Source organism: Leucoraja erinacea, chromosome 2 (assembly GCF_028641065.1).
Source record: "Leucoraja erinacea ecotype New England chromosome 2, Leri_hhj_1, whole genome shotgun sequence".
Classification (NCBI taxonomy): Eukaryota; Metazoa; Chordata; class Chondrichthyes; order Rajiformes; family Rajidae; genus Leucoraja; species Leucoraja erinaceus.
Genome location: NC_073378.1, coordinates 105,309,215 through 105,325,277, shown reverse-complemented (window position 1 = coordinate 105,325,277; position 16,063 = coordinate 105,309,215). Strand labels below are relative to the sequence as shown.

Genomic DNA, 16,063 nt, shown 5'->3' with positions numbered 1-16,063 from the left:
CCCCCCCCCCCCCCCCCCCCAAAGCTGCCTGCCAGAATGTCAGTACCCTTCCAATTAAGGTGCAACCCGTCCCTTTTGTACAGGTCACCCATGCCCCAGAAGAGATTCCTGTGATCTAGAAATCCTGCACCAACTTCTCAGCCACACATTCAGATCCCCTATCTCCCTGTTCCTACCCTCACTACAATACAATATTTATTCCATGTCATTTGAACCTCAGTGAGGCTCAAACAAAACTCCATTTCCACAGCCATACAAACAAACCAATTCCTACAATACATACAAACAATTCAATTTACACAAAGATCCATCACAGTGGATCTCCTCCTCACTGTGATGGAAGGCAAATTATTTTCTCTCCCCTGCACCATTTCTCTCCCGATGTTGAAGCCCGAGCCAGACGATGGTAAGTCCCAAGGCCATTTAAGGCCGCGCTGGGCGATGTACGGCACCGCCCCAGGCCCAAAAGTCACAAAGTTGGAGCCCCCGGTGGGTGTTGGAATGTCCCGAGGCCATTAAAGCCGCGCTGGGTGATGTACAGCCCCGCTCCGGGTCGTTCCAACCCCACGGCTCGGGCTGGAGAAGTTGCGTTGCGGGAGCTCCGAAAAGCGGTCTCTCACCCGGACCCGCGAGCTCCCGATGTTCCTGTCCACCGGTCTGCAGCTAGAGCCTCTGAGCTCCGGGGTTGGGCCGCAGCAGCGAGCCACCATCGCTCCCCACATTCCGAGGCCAGCCAGCCCCACGATTGCAAGTCCTCAGCTCCGCAGGCTCCGCGACTGGAGCACCCAGGTCGTTCCGGCTGGAGGCCGCTCCACGGTGCTAGGCCCCAACGACAATGGAGACCTGACAGGGAAAAGGTCGGGTCTCCCGTGCAGTGAAGAGATTTTTTTAAGTTTCCGCCCCCCACATATACACAGTTAAAACCAGTATTTAAAAAAACCAAAAGAACAACTACATTTAACTAGACAAAAAATAAGATAAAGCCAGACAGGCTGTAGGGGGCGCTGCAACGCGAGTCACGCCGCCACACATCCGTACTAGCATAACTTTTAAGATCTTCTTTGTTAGCTCTTCTACTGTTAAAATGTCCACCAAAGGATCTTTCCCCCTGTCTTTAGACAAACAAAGTGAAGCAGTTCTTGTTTTTCACAGTTAGCATGTACTTTTTAACCATAATATTAATTTGTTTTGGCTATTGAGTGGTAAATGTACCTTATTTTTACGTTGGGAGCTGTCATTAGGAGTGATGGAGGTAGGGGAGGGATTAGGCAGCGTATTGACTGTCTACTGGTCAGTTTCGGACTTTGCATGGGTGGGGGGGGGGGGGGGGGGGGGGGGGGGGAGGGACTTTTGCTTTTAGTTTTGTTTTTTCTATCTGGGCAGAATTTGAACAGCAAAAAGGTCTGAAATTTCAATTCGTAACAGCATGCCATAACCCGAGAGACGGTGAATGACCAATATGCACATATGCATGCACACACTAATTGGCATTACCTGACACTAAGAAATTAATATTGAATTGCTAAACTTGCTATTCTGTTGTACTGCTTACAGCTGCAAGAACGTGTAGCAATCAATAAAGGGCTAAAGGTCTATTGCAAGTTTATGTACAGGGCCATATCTATCCATGCACTGTATACTTGTATTTATACTGATGCAATTTAAATATGTATGTCATGTTTTATACTTTGGCAATATAACGATGTATTTTTATCATGCCAATAAAGTTTTTAAACTGAAATTTGAATTGAAAAGAGAGAGGAGAGAGAGGGGGAGAGAGAAAGAGAGAGGGGGGGGGGGAGAGAGGGAGGGAGAGACAGAGAGGAGGGGGGAGAGAGAGAGGGGGGGGAGAGAGACACACAGGGAGAGAGAGAGGGGGGGGGGAGAGAGGGGGGGGGAGAGGGGGAGAGAGAGGGGGGAGGAGAGAGAGAGGGGGGAGAGAGAGAGAGAGAGGGGGGGAGAGAGAAAAAGAGAGAGTGAAGGGAGGGAGAATCGATGGCACGTTATAACCCGCTGCCGTCCCATTCTGACCGCCGCTGAACCCCCCACCACGCCACCCCCCACCCCCCATGTGACATTGTGCCACTGTTCCTTTAAGGCAGTGTAAGGGAGTGTCCTATCCGTCTACACGTAGACGTCAGCTATCAAGGAAGTACACAAACAGGTTTATTTCCATTGCATGCACCTGCTACAGTTGAACATCTTGTCGCTTCCTCAGAATCATTGATAAATGGACGGGAACGCTACCAATCCAGCAACGGAACAGAAATCCCCCACATGGGGAGGTGAATGAACTTTTTTTTAATACATTTCCATCATGGGGAGGCGAATAGTGTTTTTTTAAATTAACCATCAAGCATTTTCGGATGTATTGGAATTAGAAGTGTAGATTGTTTCTAAATAGTTTAGCTTGTCGGCGCCACATAATTTATGCCTTGTAGTGTGAATTTTAAAAGAAAAGTTAATTCATTGACTCTGCATTCTTTCTGACTGGGGGTGATCAGGATTCTCGATTCTGTCAGTTTGTGACTGTGAAGTTTAAAGGAGTGTTATCTGTGGATCTTGCATTCCAATCTGAACAATCACAGAGTGTGAGGCAGGAGGCAGAGAAGGGAAGCATTCGGACCCAAAATCTAGGGGAGAAAGAAGAAAAATAAAATAAACAGAGAATAAGAGGCGGTGGGTTTCTTAAATGTGTATAATTGTAAGAAAGGTGGATGAGCTTAGAGCCTGGACTGACACCAGAAAGTATGATGTTGTGGCGATCCGTGAAACATGGTTGCAGGAGGGCTGTGATTGGAACCTAAATTATTCCAGGATTTCATTGCTTCAGGTGTGATAGAATTGGAGGGGCAAGAGGTGGAGGTGTTGCATTGCTTGTCAGGGAAGACATTACAGCAGTGCTTTGGCAGGATAGATTAGAGGGCTTGTCTAGGGAGGCTATTTGGGTGGAACTGAGAAGTAGGAAAGGTGTAGCAACACTTATAGGGGTGTATTATAGACTGCCAAATGGGGAGCGAGAATTGGAAGAGCAAATATGTAAGGAGATTGCAGATAGTGCAGGAGTCCCCTGCGGTCATCTCCTAAACAGGTATACCATTTTGGAAACTGTTGAGGGAGATTGCTCATCAGGGGAAGGCAGCAGCAGCCAAGTTCATGGCACCATGGGTGGCTCTGCGGCACATGAGGGGGGGAAAAAGAGTGGAAGGGCAATAGTAATAGGGGATTCAATTGTCAGGGGAATAGATAGGCATTTCTGCGGCCGCAAAAGAGACTCCAGGATGGTATGTTGCCTCCCTGGTGCAAGGGTCAGGGATATCACTGAACGGCTGCAGAACATTCTGGAGGGGGAGGGTGAACAGCCAGTTGTCGTGGTGTATATTGGCACCAACGATATAGGTAAAAAAAGGGATGAGGTCCTACAGGATGAATTTAGGGAGCTAGGAGATAAGCTTAAAAGTAGGACCTCAAAGGTAATAATCTCTGGATTACTACCAGTACCACGGGCCAGTCAGAGCAGAAATAGGAGGATATTGCAGATGAATACGTGGCTTGAAAAATGGTGCAAGGGGGAGGGATTCAAATTTTTAGGGCATTGGAACCAGTTCTGGGGGAGGTGGGACCAGTACAAACAGGACGGTCTGCACCTGGGCTGGAAGGGAACCAATGTCCTTGGGGGAGTGTTTGCTAGTGCTGTCGGGGAGGATTTAAACTAATGTGGCAGGGGGATGGGTACAAGAGCAGAGGGGCAGGGGGGTGTAAAATGAGGGTAGAAGAAAAAGAGGTAGCCAGGTGAAAAGTAAAAGTGGCAGGCAGCCAAAACCAGGGCAAAAATCAAAAAGGGCCACTTTTCAACATAATTGTATAAGGGGTAAGAGCGTTGTAAAAACAAGCCTGAAGGCTTTGTGTCTCAATGCAAGGAGTATTCGTAATAAGGTGAATGAGTTGAACGTGCAGATAGCCATTAATGATTATGATATAGTTGGGATCACGGAGACATGGCTCCAGGGTGACCAAGGCTGGGAGCTGAACATCCAGGGATATTCAATATTCAGGAGGGATAGAGAGAAAGGAAAAGGAGGTGGGGTAGTGTTGCTGGTTAGAGAGGAGATTAACGCAATGGAAAGGAAGGACATTAGTTTGGAGGATGTGGAATTGGTATGGGTAGAGCTGCGAAACAATAAGGGGCAGAAAACGCTGGTGGGTGTTGTGTACAGGCCACCTAACAGTAGTAGTGAAGTAGGAGATGGTATCAAACAGGAAATTAGAAATGCTTGTGACAAAGGCAAAGCAGTTATAATGGGTGACTTCAATCTACATATAGATTGGGTGAATCAAATTGGCAGGGGTGCTGAGGAAGAGGATTTCTTGGAATGTATGCGGGATAGTTATCTAAATCAACATGTAGAGGAACCAACGAGAGAGCTGGCTATTTTGGACTGGGTATTGAGTAATGAGGAAGGGTTAGTTAGTAGTCTTGTTGTGCGTGGCCCCTTGGGCAAGAGTGACCATAATATGGTTGAGTTCTTCATTAGGATGGAGAGTGACATTGTTAATTCAGAAACAATGGTTTTGAACTTAAAGAAAGGTAACTTTGAGGGTATGAGACGTGAATTGGCCAAGATTGACTGGCAATTAATTCTAAAAGGGTTGACGGTGGATATGCAATGGAAGTCATTTAAAGACTGCATGGATGAACTACAAAAATTGTTCATCCCAGTTTGGCAAAATAATAAATCAGGGAAGGTAGTACATCCATGGATAACAAGGGAAATCAGGGATAGTATCAAAGCAAAGGATGATGCGTACAAACTAGCCAGAAAAAGCAGCATACCGGAGAACTGGGAGAAATTCAGAGACCAGCAGAGGAGGACGAAGGGCTTAATTAGGAAAGGAAAAATGGATTATGAAAGAAAACTAGCAGGGAACATAAAAACTGACTGCAAAAGTTTTTATAGATATGTGAAAAGAAAGAGATTAGTTAAAACAAATGTAGGTCCCTTGCAGTCAGAAACAGGTGAGTTGATCATGGGGAACCAGGATATGGCGGACCAATTGAATAACTACTTTGGTTCCGTCTTCACTAAGGAAGACATAAATGATCTGCCGGAAATAGCAGGGGCCCGCGGGTCAAAGGAGGTGGAGGAATTGAGTGAAATCCAGGTTAGTCGGGAAGTGGTGTTGGGTAAATTGAATGGATTAAAGGCCGATAAATCCCCAGGGCCAGATAGGCTGCATCCCAGAGTACTTAAGGAAGTAGCTCCTGAAATAGTGGATGCATTAGTAATAATCTTTCAAAACTCTTTAGATTCTGGAGTAGTTCCAGAGGATTGGCGGGTAGCAAACGTAACCCCACTTTTTAAGAAGGGAGGGAGAGAGAAAACGGGGAATTACAGACCAGTTAGTCTAACATCGGTAGTGGGGAAACTGCTAGAGTCAGTTATTAAAGATGGGATAGCAGCACATTTGGAAAGTGGTGAAATCATTGGACAAAGTCAGCATGGATTTACGAAAGGTAAATCATGTCTGAAGAATCTTATAGAATTTTTCGAGGATGTAACTAGTAGCGTGGATAGGGGAGAACCAGTGGATGTGGTGTATCTGGACTTCCAGAAGGCTTTCGACAAGGTCCCACATAAGAGATTAGTATACAAACTTAAAGCACATGGCATTGGGGGTTCAGTATTAATGTGGATAGAGAACTGGCTGGCAAACAGGAAGCAAAGAGTAGGAGTAAATGGGTCCTTTTCACAATGGCAGGCAGTGACTAGTGGGGTACCGCAAGGCTCAGTACTGGGACCCCAGCTATTTACAATATATATTAATGATCTGGATGAGGGAATTGAAGGCAATATCTCCAAGTTTGCGGATGACACTAAGCTGGGGGGCAGTGTTAGGTGTGAGGAGGATGCTAGGAGACTGCAAGGTGACTTGGATAGGCTGGGTGAGTGGGCAAATGTTTGGCAGATGCAGTATAATGTGGATAAATGTGAGGTTATCCATTTTGGTGGCAAAAATGGGAAAGCAGATTATTATCTAAATGGTGGCCGATTGGGAAAGGGGGAGATACAGCGAGACCTGGGTGTCATGGTACACCAGTCATTGAAGGTAGGCATGCAGGTGCAGCAGGCAGTAAAGAAAGCAAATGGTATGTTGGCTTTCATAGCAAGAGGATTTGAGTATAGGAGCAGGGAGGTTCTACTGCAGTTGTACAGGGTCTTGGTGAGACCACACCTGGAGTATTGCGTGCAGTTTTGGTCTCCAAATCTGAGGAAGGACATTATTGCCATAGAGGGAGTGAAGAGAAGGTTCACCAGACTGATTCCTGGGATGTCAGGAGTGTCTTATGAAGAAAGACTGGATAGACTTGGTTTATACTCTCTAGAATTTAGGAGATTGAGAGGGGATCTTATAGAAACCTACAAAATTCTTAAGGGGTTGGACAGGCTAGATGCAGGAAGATTGTTCCCGATGTTGGAGAAGTCCAGGACAAGGGGTCACAGCTTAAGGATAAGGGGGAAATCCTTTAGAACCGAGATGAGGAGAACTTTTTTCACACAGAGAGTGGTGAATCTCTGGAACTCTCTGCCACAGAGGGTAGTTGAGGCCAGTTCATTGGCTATATTTAAGAGGGAGTTAGATGTGGCCCTTGTGGCCAAGGGGATCAGAGGGTATGGAGATTAGGCAGGTACGGGATACTGAGTTGGATGATCAGCCATGATCATATTGAATGGCGGTGCAGGCTCGAAGGGCCGAATGGCCTACTCCTGCACCTAATTTCTATGTTTCTATGTTTCTATATTAGTAGTAAGCATAAGGTAGTGATTGTGGGAGATTTCAATTTTCCACACATAGACTGGAAAACACATTCTGTAAATGGGCTGGATGGTTCGGAGTTTGTAAAATGTGTGCAGGATAGTTTTTTGCAGCAATACATAAATGTACCTACTAGAGAAGGGGCAGTGCTGGACCTCCTGTTAGGAAATGAGACAGGTCAGGTGGCGGAGGTAAGCGTTGGGAAGCACTTCGGGTCCAGTGATCACAATACCATTAGTTTCAATATAATTATGGAGATGGTCAGAACTGGACCTAGGGTTGAGATTTTTGATTGGAGAAAGGCTAACTTTGATGAGATGCGAGATGATTTAAAAGGAGTGAATTGGGACATTTTGTTTTATGGGAAGGATGTAGAAGAGAAATGGAGGACATTTAAAGGGGACATTTTAAGAGTACAGAATCTTTATGCCCCTGTTCGGTTGAAAGGAAATAGTAAAAATTGGAAAGAGCCATGGTTTTCAAGGGAAATTGGACATGGTTCGGAAAAAGAGAGAGATCTACAATAATTATAGGCAGCATGGAGTAAATGAGGTGCTTGAGGAGTATAAAGAATGTAAAAAGAAATCTTAAGAAATAAATTAGAAAAGCTAAAAGAAGATGAGGTTGCTTTGGCAAGTAAGGTGAAAGTAAATCCAAAGGGTTTCTACAGCTATATTAATAGCAAAAGGATAACGAGGGATAAAATTGGTCCATTAGAGAGACAGAGTGGACAGCTATCCGCAGAGCCAAAAGAGATGGGGGAGATATTGAACAATTTATTTTCTTCAGTATTCACCAAGGAGAAGGATATTGACTTATGTGAAGTAAGGGAAACAAGTAGAGTAGCTATGGAAACTATGAGATTCAAAGGAAAAGAAGTACTGACACTTTTGAAAAATATAAAAGTGGATAAGTCTCCAGGTCCTGACAGGATATTCCCTATGACATTGAGGGAAGTTAGTGTAGAAATAGCAGGAGCTATGACAGAAATATTTCAAATGTCATTAGAAACGGGAATAGTGCCGGAGGATTGGCGTACTGCGCATGTTGTTCCATTGTTTAAAAAGGGTTCTAAGAGTAAACCTAGCAGTTATAGACCTGTTAGTTTGTCGTCAGTGGTGGGAAAATTAATGGAAAGGATATTTAGAGATAATATATATAAGCATCTGGATAAACAGGGACTGATTAGGAACAGTCAACATGGATTTGTGCCTGGAAGGTCATGTTTGACTAATCTTCTTGAATTTCTTGAAGAGGTTACTAGGGAAATTGATGAGGGTAAAGCAGTGGATGTTGTCTATATGGACTTTAGTAAGGCCTTTGACAAGGTTCCTCATGGAAGGTTGGTTAAGAAGGTTCAATTGTTGGGTATTAATGCAGGAGTAGCAAAATGGATTCAACAGTGGCTGAATGGGAGATGCCAGAGAGTAATGGTGGATGGTTGTTTGTGGGGTGCCTCGGGGATCTGTGTTGGGTCCACTGTTGTTTGTCATGTACATCAATGATCTGGATGATGGTGTGGTAAAATGGATTAGTAAGTATGCAGATGATACTAAGATAGGTGGTGTTGTGGATAATGAAGTAGATTTCCAAAGTCTACAGAGAGATTTAGGCTATTTGGAAGAATGGGCTGAAAGATGGCAGATAGAGTTTAATGCTGATAAGTGTGAGGTGCTACATCTTGGCAGGACAAATCAAAATAGGACATACATGGTAAATGGTAGTGAATTGAGGAATGCAGTTGAACAGAGGGATCTAGTAATAACTGTGCATAGTTCCTTGAAGGTGGAATCTCATGTAGATAGGGTGGTAAAGAAAGTTTTTGGTGTGCTAGCCTTTATAAATCAGAGCATTGAGTATAGAAGCTGGGATGTAATGTTAAAATTGTACAAGGCATTGGTGAGACCAATTCTGGAGTATGGTGTACAATTTTGGTCGCCCAATTATAGGAAGTATGTCAACAAAATAGAGAGAGTACAGAGGAGATGTACTAGAATGTTGCCTGGGTTTCAGCAACTAAGTTACAGAGAAAGGTTGAATAAGTTAGTTCTTTATTCTTTGGAGCGCAGAAGGTTAAGGGGGGACTTGATAGAGGTCTTTAAAATGATGAGAGGGATAGACAGAGTTGACGTGGATACGCTTTTCCCATTGACAGTAGGGAAGATTCAAACAAGAGGACATGACTTCAGAATTAAGGGACAGAAGTTTAGGGGTAACATGAGGGGAAACTTCTTTACTCAGAGAATGGTAGCTGTGTGGAATGAGCTTCCAGTGGAAGTGGTGGAGGCAGGTTCGATTCTATCATTTAAAAATAAATTGGATAGGTATATGGATGGGAAAGGAATAGAGGGTTATGGTCTGAGTGCAGGTAGATGGGACTAGGGGGAAATAAGTGTTCGGCATGGACTTGTAGGGCCGAGATGGCCTGTTTTCGTGCTGTAATTGTTATATCGTTATATGGTAACCGTGTTGTACAAAGCCCCTTGGGCAAGAGTGACCATAATAGACAATAGGTGCAGGAATAGGCCATTTGGCCCTTCGAGCCAGCACGACTATTCAATGTGATCATGGCTGAATCATCCTGTTCCTGCCTTCTCCCCATATCCCTTGGATATAATATGGTGGAATTCTGCATTAAGATGGATGGTGACACGGTAAATTCAGGGACCATGGTGCTAAACTTAAAGAAAGGAGATTTTGATGGTATGAGATGGGAATTGCTTAGGATAGACTGGCAAATTATACTTAAAGGGTTGATGGTGGAGATGTAATGGCAAAGATTTAAAGATCACATGGATGAATTACAGCAATTGTTCATCCCTGTCTGGCGCAAAAATAAAATGGGGCAGGCAGCTCATCCATGGCTGACGAGGGAAATTGGAAATAGTGTCAAATACAAGGAAGAGGCATATAAATTGGCCAGAGGAAGCAGCAAACCGGAGGACTGAGAGAAATTTGGAATTCAAAAGAAGAGGACAAAGGGGTTAATTAAGAGGAGGAAAATAGACCATGAAAGAAAGTTGCGGGGAATATTAAAAAGTGACTGTAAAAGCTTCTATAGATATGTGAAGAGGAAAGATGAATGTAGCCAAATGTAGATCCCTTAGTCAGAAACAGGTGAATTTATAATGGGGAAACAAGGATATGGCATGCCAGTTAAACAAGTTCTTTGAAGATGCTCGAGTTGATTATTAAAGATGTAATTGCAGCGCATTTAGAAAGCAGTGACAGGATCAGTCAAAGTCAGCATGGATTTACGAAGGGGAAATCATGCTTGACAAATCTTCTGGGTTTTTTTTAGGATGTAACAAGTAGAATGGATAAGTGGGAGCCAGTGGATGTGGTGTATCTGGACTTTCAAAAAGCCTTTGACAAGGTCCCGCACAAGAGATTAGTGCGCTAAATTATAGCACATGGTATTGGGGGGTAGGGTATTGACGGATAGAGAACTGGTTGGCAGACAGGAAGCAAAGTGTAGGAATTAATGGGTCCTTTTCAGAATGGCAGGCAGTGACTAGTGGGGTACCGCAAGGCTCAGTGCTGGGACCCCAATTATTTACAATATATATATTAATGATTTAGACGATGGAATTAACCTCCGAGTTTGCGGATTACACAAAGCTGGGTGGCAGTGTGGGCTGCAAGGAGGATGCTATGAGTCTGTAGGGTGACTTGGATAGGTTGGATGAGTGGGCAGATGCAGTATAATATGGATAAATGTGAGGTTATCCACTTTGGTGGCATGAACAAGAAGACAGATTATTATCTGAATGGTGTTGAATTAGGAAAATGGGAGGTGCAACGAGATCTGGGTGTCCTTGTACGTCAGTCACTGAAAGTAAACATGCAGGTACAGCAGTGAAGAAAGCAAATGGCATGTTGGCCATGAAAGGGTTTCAGTATAGGAGCAAGGAGGTTCTACTGCAGTTGTACAGGGCCCCGGTGAGACCACAGCAGGAGTATTGTGTGCAGGTTTGGTCTCCTAATTTGAGTAAGGACTTTATTGCTATTGAGCGAGTGCAGAGTCGGTTCACCAAGTTAATTCCCGGGATGGCGGGACTGACATATGATGAAAGAATGGGTCGACTGGGCTTGCATTCACAGGAACTTAGAAGGATGAGAGGTGATCTTGTAGAAATATATAAAATTCTTAGTATTGGACAGGCCAGATGCAGCAAAAATGTTCCCGATGTTGGGGATTCCAGAACCAGGAGTCACTGTTTAAGAATAAGGGGTAGGCCATTTAGGACTGAGATGAGGAAAAACTTTTCCCCCTGAGAGTTGTGAATCTGTGGAATTCTCTGGCACAGAAGGCAGTGGAAGCCAATTCATTGGATGTTTTCAAGAGAGATTTAGCTGTTAAGGCTAACGCAATCAAGGGATGTGGGGAAAAATCAGGAACGGGATACTGATTTTGGATGATTCATATTGGATTGCGGTGCTGGCTCGAAGGGACGGACGGCCTACTCCTGCACCTATTTTCTATATTTCTGTTTCAATCTTTCACTTTTCTTTAACTGACTGTAATTGAAAATGTGACACCCCACCTTTCCATTCCTTTTTCCGTTCTTCTTGGTAAATTTGCTGAATCCTCCTTCAACTTGTTCTCTCAATGAAGGGTAATACTTATCTTTGTGGCGGAATATTTCTCCACACTCCAACAGCCTTTACAGGATCAACCTGCCAAACTGGTACCACATGATTGATCTCCACCGTTTAGAGTCCCACATACCATGCACATGGTGATCCCACCTCCAGTCCCTACAATCACACAACACTCGAGCAAGCCATTCTACCATAGATCGAAGGTACACATAAAAGCTGGAGAAACTCAGCGGGTGCAGCAGCATCTATGGAGCGAAGGAAATAGGTGACGTTTCGGGCCGAAACACTTCTTCACTCTGAAACCGAAACCCTTCTTCAGTCTGTGAAGAAGGGTTTTGGCCCGAAACGTCACCTATTTCCTTCGCTCCATAGATGCTGATGCACCCGCTGAGTTTCTCCAGCTTTTTTGTGTACCTACCATATGGTATATTCCTTTCTCCACTCACTAGTGTACCACTTTCTCAGCATCAGGTCGTTTTTGCCTCTCATGTCCTTTTAAGTCGAGTTTGCACATGTACAGTGAGGTATAGGAACAATGAAAATCTAGCTGGGAGCAGCGTTAAAGACTTTTCTCTGTTCCCTCTATTTGAGCTGAAACATAGGAAATTAGAACAGTAAGTAAATAAAATAAAATTACAGAACAAGCAAATTAAATAAAATTACAGAACAAGCATATGAAAGAATAGCCTCGTTAACACATGATTAATAAACGTGACATCAGAACAGAGGGTTCAGAAAGAGGATCCGGGTGTAGATGGATGGGGTATAATCACATGAGTAAATATGCATTTTTCTTTAACAAGAGAAAAGTCATTGCCAGTAACAGTAAAAGAAGAAATGGTTGAGCGACTCGATAGGTTAAACATTGATGGAAAGAAATTACTGGAAAGGCTGGCTATTCAAAGGTAGATACATAAAAAAATCTAGACAGGATGTAAGATTGCAGGGGATGTCTGGGGTCAAAATTGCGTAGACATAGGTCATAATCTTCCAAGTCTCCTTAGAGGGTTATTGCCAGAGGGCTGGAGACATAAATATTACACCATTGTTCAAAAAACGAATCAGGATCTCGCTACACAGAAAGGACTCCTTTAAACTTGCCTCGTAAATCTGAACTATGATGCCTTTCCTGCTAATCCCATTTGCCTGCGTTAGGAAAGGCATCAAGGGATATAGACCTATCAAAGTATCTGTCCAAAAGCCTTTTAAACATCCTAATTGTATCGGCCTGTACAACTTCCTCTGAAATCTGCAAACTCCATCCCCACCCCCCTGAAAAACATACACGTTTGATCTCCTTTAGATTTCTCTCACCTGAAACATGTATCTTGCAGTTGTTCCTGCCCTGGGGAAAAAAAAGATTGTTGACTATATCTATGCCCCCCATAGTTTTATAAAGCCTTACAAGGTCATCCCTCAGCCTTGCACATTTCTGTGAAAATAAACCCATCCTATGTAATCTCTCCGAATAACTTCTGCAGTTTGTTTTTTCTTTTGGTATTAAGGGCAGCACAGTGGTGCAGCGCCAGGGACCTAAGTTTGATCCCGACTATGGGTGCTGTCTGTAGGGAGTTTTTACTTTCTCCGTGACCTGCATGGGTTTTCTCTGGGTGCTTCAGTTTCCTCCCACACTCCAAAGACGTAGGTTAATTGGCTTTGGTTAAAAACATGTAAATTTACCCTAGTGTGCTAGTGTACGAGGATAACTGGTCAGCACGTACTTGGTGGATCAAAGACCCGGTTTCCCCGTTGTATCTCTAAAGTCTACATCCCTCTATTCCACGCAACATCTTAATTAATCTCTGTTGTGACTACATCTAACCTGCAATGTGACGAATACAACCGTACACCATACCTCAAATGTGGTCTACCCAATGTTTTGTACTGCTGCAACATGCCCAACTCTTATACCTAACGCCTTGGCCTATGAAAGCAAACATACCAAATATTTTCTCAACTACCCCTTCTGCCTGCATCACCACTTTCAGCAAGCTAGGGACTTGCATCCCAAGTTTCCTCTGCATATCAATGAGACTCCAGTCCATGCCATTTATTCTCTCTGTCCTATCAGAATGTGAATTCCCAAAGTACAATATTGCACACTTGGTGGATTAAATTCCAACTGATACCACTCCAACCAATTTTCCAGCTGTTCTCCTTTATACTTAAACAACTTTCTTTGTTATCTACGGCTCCACCCATTGTTTTTTTTAAAAAATATTTTATTTTATTAGAAGTAAGCACAGTCATATGGCACCAAAGTGCCTAATATATATGTTCATAATACATTTTATGTACAACTTCTTTTTTTTTTTGTTACATTGAAAAAAGATGAGAATAAGAAAAAGAAGTTAGATAGTAAAGGATAGAAAGATGTGAAATATATAGTGTGTGAAGAAAGAAAACAAGTAAATGAAGAAAGTTGAGAGAGAAAATAGTGAAAATAAAAGGAGATCATTATTTGTAATCTTGACCAACCCTCGTCCAGTCCTGAAACAGTTATTTTTTACAATTGTGTTGCACCATATGATTCCAAAAAAACGACGAATGGAGACCAACTCGTTATGAATTGGTCTGATTTATCCATTAGGAGGAATCGCATTTCCTCAAGATGAGCGGTGTCCAACATACTTGCAATCCACATTTTAAGCGTTGGTATTGATGTACCCTTCCAAAATTTAAGTATTAATTTTTTTGCTATTATTAAACCATAGTTAATGAATAGATTTTGAGATGAGTCCAATTTATTCCCATCTTCCATTACACCAAATATAATCATTTCAGTATTAGGTTCCATTCTTGTCTTGAATAATTTTGTAAGTATTTCAAAAATATCATTCCAAAATCTATAAAGTTTTATGCAGGAAACTAAGGAGTGTGTTATAGTTGTCTTTTGGGCTAGACATTTATCACAAGTGGCGGATATATTTGGATAAAATTTGTTCAATCTTGTTTTTGAATAATATAATCTATGTACAATTTTAAATTGTATTAGATTATGTCTTACATTAATTGAACATTTGTGAATATATATCAGGTATTTTTCCCATTTAACCTTCGTAATTTTTATCATTAATTCCCGTTCCCACTCTTCTCTAAGTACCTCTGTCGATGGTAGGTCTATATTTAGAATACTATTATATAAATAGGATATTAATTTTTGTGAGTCAGCTTCAATATTCATTGCTTCTTCCAATAAGTCAGGAGTTACTTTTTGATATCCTTGTATATATTTTTTCACAAAGTCGCAAATCTGAAGATATTTAAAATATTGGTTGTTTTTCAATTTAAATTTTAATTGTAGTTGTTGGAATGATAGTAGGTTTCCCATTTCGTACATATCCCTGATCCTTCTAATTCCGAGACTTTCCCATTGGTTATATGTCTTATCAATAAGAGATGGTTTAAATAAAGGGTTATTCGCAATTGGCATTAACAGTGATAGATTTCTTAATTTTAAAGATAATTTTATTTGTTTCCAAATTCTTATTGTACCATATATAATTGGGTTCTTCTTATATATTGTGTTATTCAGTTTTTTTGGGGAAAAGAGGATCGTTCCTATATTACAAGGATGACAATCCTCCTTCTCCATTTTTATCCATTCTGTCTGTTGGGTAGAACTATCCAACCAATAAATCATATTCTTAATATGCACTGCCCAGTAATAATACATAAAATTCGGAAGTGAAAGTCCCCCGACCTCTTTTGGTTTACATAAGTGTTTTTTTGTGATTCTATGTGATTTATAGTCCCAAATATAATTTGTAATGTTAGAGTCTAATTTAAAAAAAAAATATTTTGGTATATATACGGTATAGACTGAAATAGGTATAGTAATTGTGGTAGGAAGATCATTTTTATTGCATTTATTCTACCTAATAATGATAAGGGAAGTGTTTTCCAAAATTTAATCCGTGTATTAAGTTTATTTAATAAAGGTATGAAATTAGCATTGAATAATCCTTTATATTTTCTAGTAATCTGAATACCCAAATATTTAAATTTAAATTTTTCTGTTGCGATTTTAAAGGGGACCTTCAGTAAGTGTGTAGGTTCTTGAGGTTTTAATGTCATGATTTCGCTTTTGTTCCAGTTTATTCTATATCCAGAAAAAGACCCAAATTCCTCTATTAAGTTTAATAAATTTGGTATGCTCGTTTGTGACTTTGTAATATATAAAAGTATATCGTCTGCCTATAATGAGATTTTATTCTTTGAGTCCCTGGTATTATAGCCCTGAATATTCGGATGAATTCTTATACTTTCAGCCAGGGGTTCTATCATAAGGGCAAATAGCAGGGGTGATAGTGCACATCCCTGCCTATTACCCCTTGATAGTTGAAATTTTTGAGATAACATGTTATTAGTTAAAATTCTTGCCATCGGCTCCACCCATTGTGCAATCTGCAAACCTACTCATCTTTTACAAGAAAATAGGTTATCATAAAAAGATATAAACCTAAATCCAGCAACACCAGGCCAATTAATAATTGGTTCCCAGTCACAATTGTCATTTGGACAAATATGAAATATTAAATAAAAGCCAATGGTGTCTGTTACCTCCCGTCCTCCACCCTCGCCCCTCCCCCTCCAACCCACCCCCACACCCCCTCCCTCCGACCCTCTACCCACCACTCCC

General features: G+C 42.0%; 1 protein-coding gene across 1 annotated transcript in view; it reads left to right on the top strand.

Moving 5' to 3' along the window:
* Nucleotides 1–2,138: 2,138 nt before the first annotated feature.
* casd1 (CAS1 domain containing 1) overlaps nt 2,139–16,063 on the top strand; it is an 81,867-nt gene continuing 67,942 nt past the window's right edge. The window contains exon 1 of the mRNA XM_055662590.1: nt 2,139–2,285. Within this exon, the coding sequence (XP_055518565.1) occupies nt 2,231–2,285 (55 nt within the window). The 5' untranslated portion in view covers nt 2,139–2,230. The remainder of the gene's footprint in view (nt 2,286–16,063) is intronic.